At 42.2% G+C, this 2,871-nt stretch overlaps 1 protein-coding gene across 1 annotated transcript in view; it reads right to left on the reverse strand.

Moving 5' to 3' along the window:
• Positions 1-2,871, reverse strand: part of LOC101855670 (protein SYS1 homolog) — a gene marked incomplete at its 5' end in the record, with an annotated part of 25,037 nt that overhangs the window by 11,260 nt on the left and 10,906 nt on the right. The window contains 1 exon segment of the mRNA XM_005105531.3: positions 2,213-2,280. Within this exon segment, the coding sequence (XP_005105588.1) occupies positions 2,213-2,280 (68 nt within the window).

Below are 2,871 nucleotides of genomic sequence, written 5' to 3' on the forward strand. Positions count from 1 at the left end.
CCAACACTCACATATCAATGCCAGACATGGTCCCTAACAAAAGCCCTAGAGAGGAAGCTGGTCACATGCGAGATGAAATGTTTAAGAAGAACGGTTAACAAGACAAGACGAGACAAAATAAATAAGTGAAGTCAAAAGAGACACGGTAGGAGCAACACCAGTCCTACCACACATTGAGAGACAAAAGATCAAGAGGTTCGGACACCTCACATAGATGCCATCAAACCATCCAGCCGTGAGGGCATACAACATCAAATATTCTGGTTGGAGAGCCAGAGGAAGACAAAGGCGACGCTGCAGTGAATCTGTGGCAGACACCCTCAGAGCTCACAGGATGTCCCTCCTACAGGCCACTCGCTTTGCTGCAGACAGACGCCTGTGTCTCCCCTCGACATCCCCCCCTCCCCCCCACCGGTACAAGCGGAAGAAAAAAGAAAAAGAAAGAAGAAGAATTACAGGCACCGAGAAAGTAATGTGGAATTAACTTTCTCAATCAAAAAGTAGTTTGGCTTCAAATGAGAGGCAGTTTCATTTCTTTGATGCCATCCCGAAAAAGAGGTCAAAGGAGGCCTTTCTCTTCCTCTTAACTGTGGTCAAAGGAGGCCCCTCTCTTCCTCTTAACTGTGGTCAAAAGAGGCCCCTGTTTTCCTCTTAACTGTGGTCAAAAGAGGCCCCTCTCTTCCTCTTCCCTGCTAGGAGAGGCAATTCCATGATGAGGGAGCAACTGTTGAAAAAATCCCCACCGCTAATTTGTCTAATTTTACAAGGCCCAAACTTAAGGTGTCTTTTATATGAAAGGACTAAAAATTCTGAGACGCAATATACCCCTGTAGAAAATTAGAAAGATATTGTTTCAACACTCACAGCTCATTACTGCAGCCTTGTACTAACTACAGGCTTTGACAATGAGCAAATGTGGCCGAGTGAGAGAAGAGGTTGTGTGGTCTCCGATAGACCTTGGGAGACAATGAGCAAATGTGGCCAAGTGAGAGAAGGGGTTGTGTGGTCTGCGATAGACCTTGGGAGAACATCTCTCTGACAATGAGCAAATGTGGTCGAGTGAGAGAAGGGGTTGTGTGGTCTGCGATAGACCTTGGGAGAACATCTCTCTGACAATGAGCAAATGTGGTCGAGTGAGAGAAGGGGTTGTGTGGTCTCCGATAGACCTTGGGAGAACATCTCTCTCAGTGAGATTATGGAGACTTTGCCATTTCTTCATTCGTTCTGTTGGTGTGTCTATAAGGAGTGAGTTGCAATAGTCTATACGAGATAAAGATAATGCAAATGAATAGCATCAGTGTCTTAAAAGATGCCTCGTGTAAAAATGGTGCTATTTGTGCAAGTGTTCAGAACTCAGAATAGACAATTGTACAGAGATACTGGGCTTGCTGGAACAATTGTACAGAGACTCTGGGCTTGCTGGAACAATTGTACAGAGATTCTGGGCTTGCTGGAACAATTGTACAGAGACTCTAAGCTTGCTGGAACAATTGTACAGAGACTCTGGGCTTGCTGGAACAATTGTACAGAGACTCTGGGCTTGCTGGAACAATTGTACAGAGACTCTGGGCTTGCTGGAACAATTGTACAGAGATTCTGGGCTTGCTGGAACAATTGTACAGAGACTCTGGGCTTGCTGGAACAATTGTACAGAGACTCTGGGCTTGCTGGAACAATTGTACAGAGATTCTGGGCTTGCTGGAACAATTGTACAGAGATTCTGGGCTTGCTGGAACAATTGTACAGAGATTCTGGGCTTGCTGGAACAATTGTACAGAGACTCTGGGCTTGCTGGAACAATTGTACAGAGATTCTGGGCTTGCTGGAACAATTGTACAGAGATTCTGGGCTTGCTGGAACAATTGTACAGAGATTCTGGGCTTGCTGGAACAATTGTACAGAGACTCTGGGCTTGCTGGAACAATTGTACAGAGACTCTGGGCTTGCTGGAACAATTGTACAGAGACTCTGGGCTTGCTGGAACAGAAACAATTTACCATCACATAAAAACGCTACAGAAACAATTTACCACCACATAATAACACTACAGAAACAATTTACCACCACATAATAACGCTACAGAAACAATTTACCATCACATAAAAACACTACAGAAACAATTTACCATCACATAAAAACAGTACAGAAACAATTTACCATCACATAAAAACAGTACAGAAACAATGTACCAGCACATAAGACCACAACTTACACAGTCAGGCTGTTCAAGGCATACGCGATGATGTTGGTGCGACCAGAATCTTCAAAAAGGCCTAGATCCTGAAATAGAACGTAGAAAAATCCGTACTGAATACAAATACCATACAAAACATACGCTTCCAAACAGTGTATATGTCTGCACGGGCCAATTGATTACACATGTTATGTGAGACATCCAGGTGAAATCAGGCGCTCCTCAAAATAATGAAATCTAAGAATTCAGCATTTTTCAAATTTTTGAATTTCAAAGTGCATTTTTTAGGGACAGCACGTCGGTAGTGTTTTCCTCCAACCTGTTTACTGCACCGCACAGCATTGAAGCTCGACCACGCTTAAAACTGAGATGTCTCCATACGACTTACTATATATATATATATATACATGAGATGTCTCCATAAGACTTACTATATATATATATACATGAGATGGCTCCATATGACTTACTATATATATATATACATGAGATGTCTCCATACGACTTACTATATATATATATATACATGAGATGGCTCCATACGACTTACTATATATATATATACATGAGATGGCTCCATACGACTTACTATATATATATATACATGAGATGGTTCCATACGACTTACTATATATATATATATACATGAGATGGCTCCATACGACTTACTATATATA

The sequence above is a fragment of the Aplysia californica genome, unplaced genomic scaffold (genome assembly GCF_000002075.1).
Source record: "Aplysia californica isolate F4 #8 unplaced genomic scaffold, AplCal3.0 scaffold00475, whole genome shotgun sequence".
Lineage (NCBI taxonomy): Eukaryota > Metazoa > Mollusca > Gastropoda > Aplysiida > Aplysiidae > Aplysia > Aplysia californica.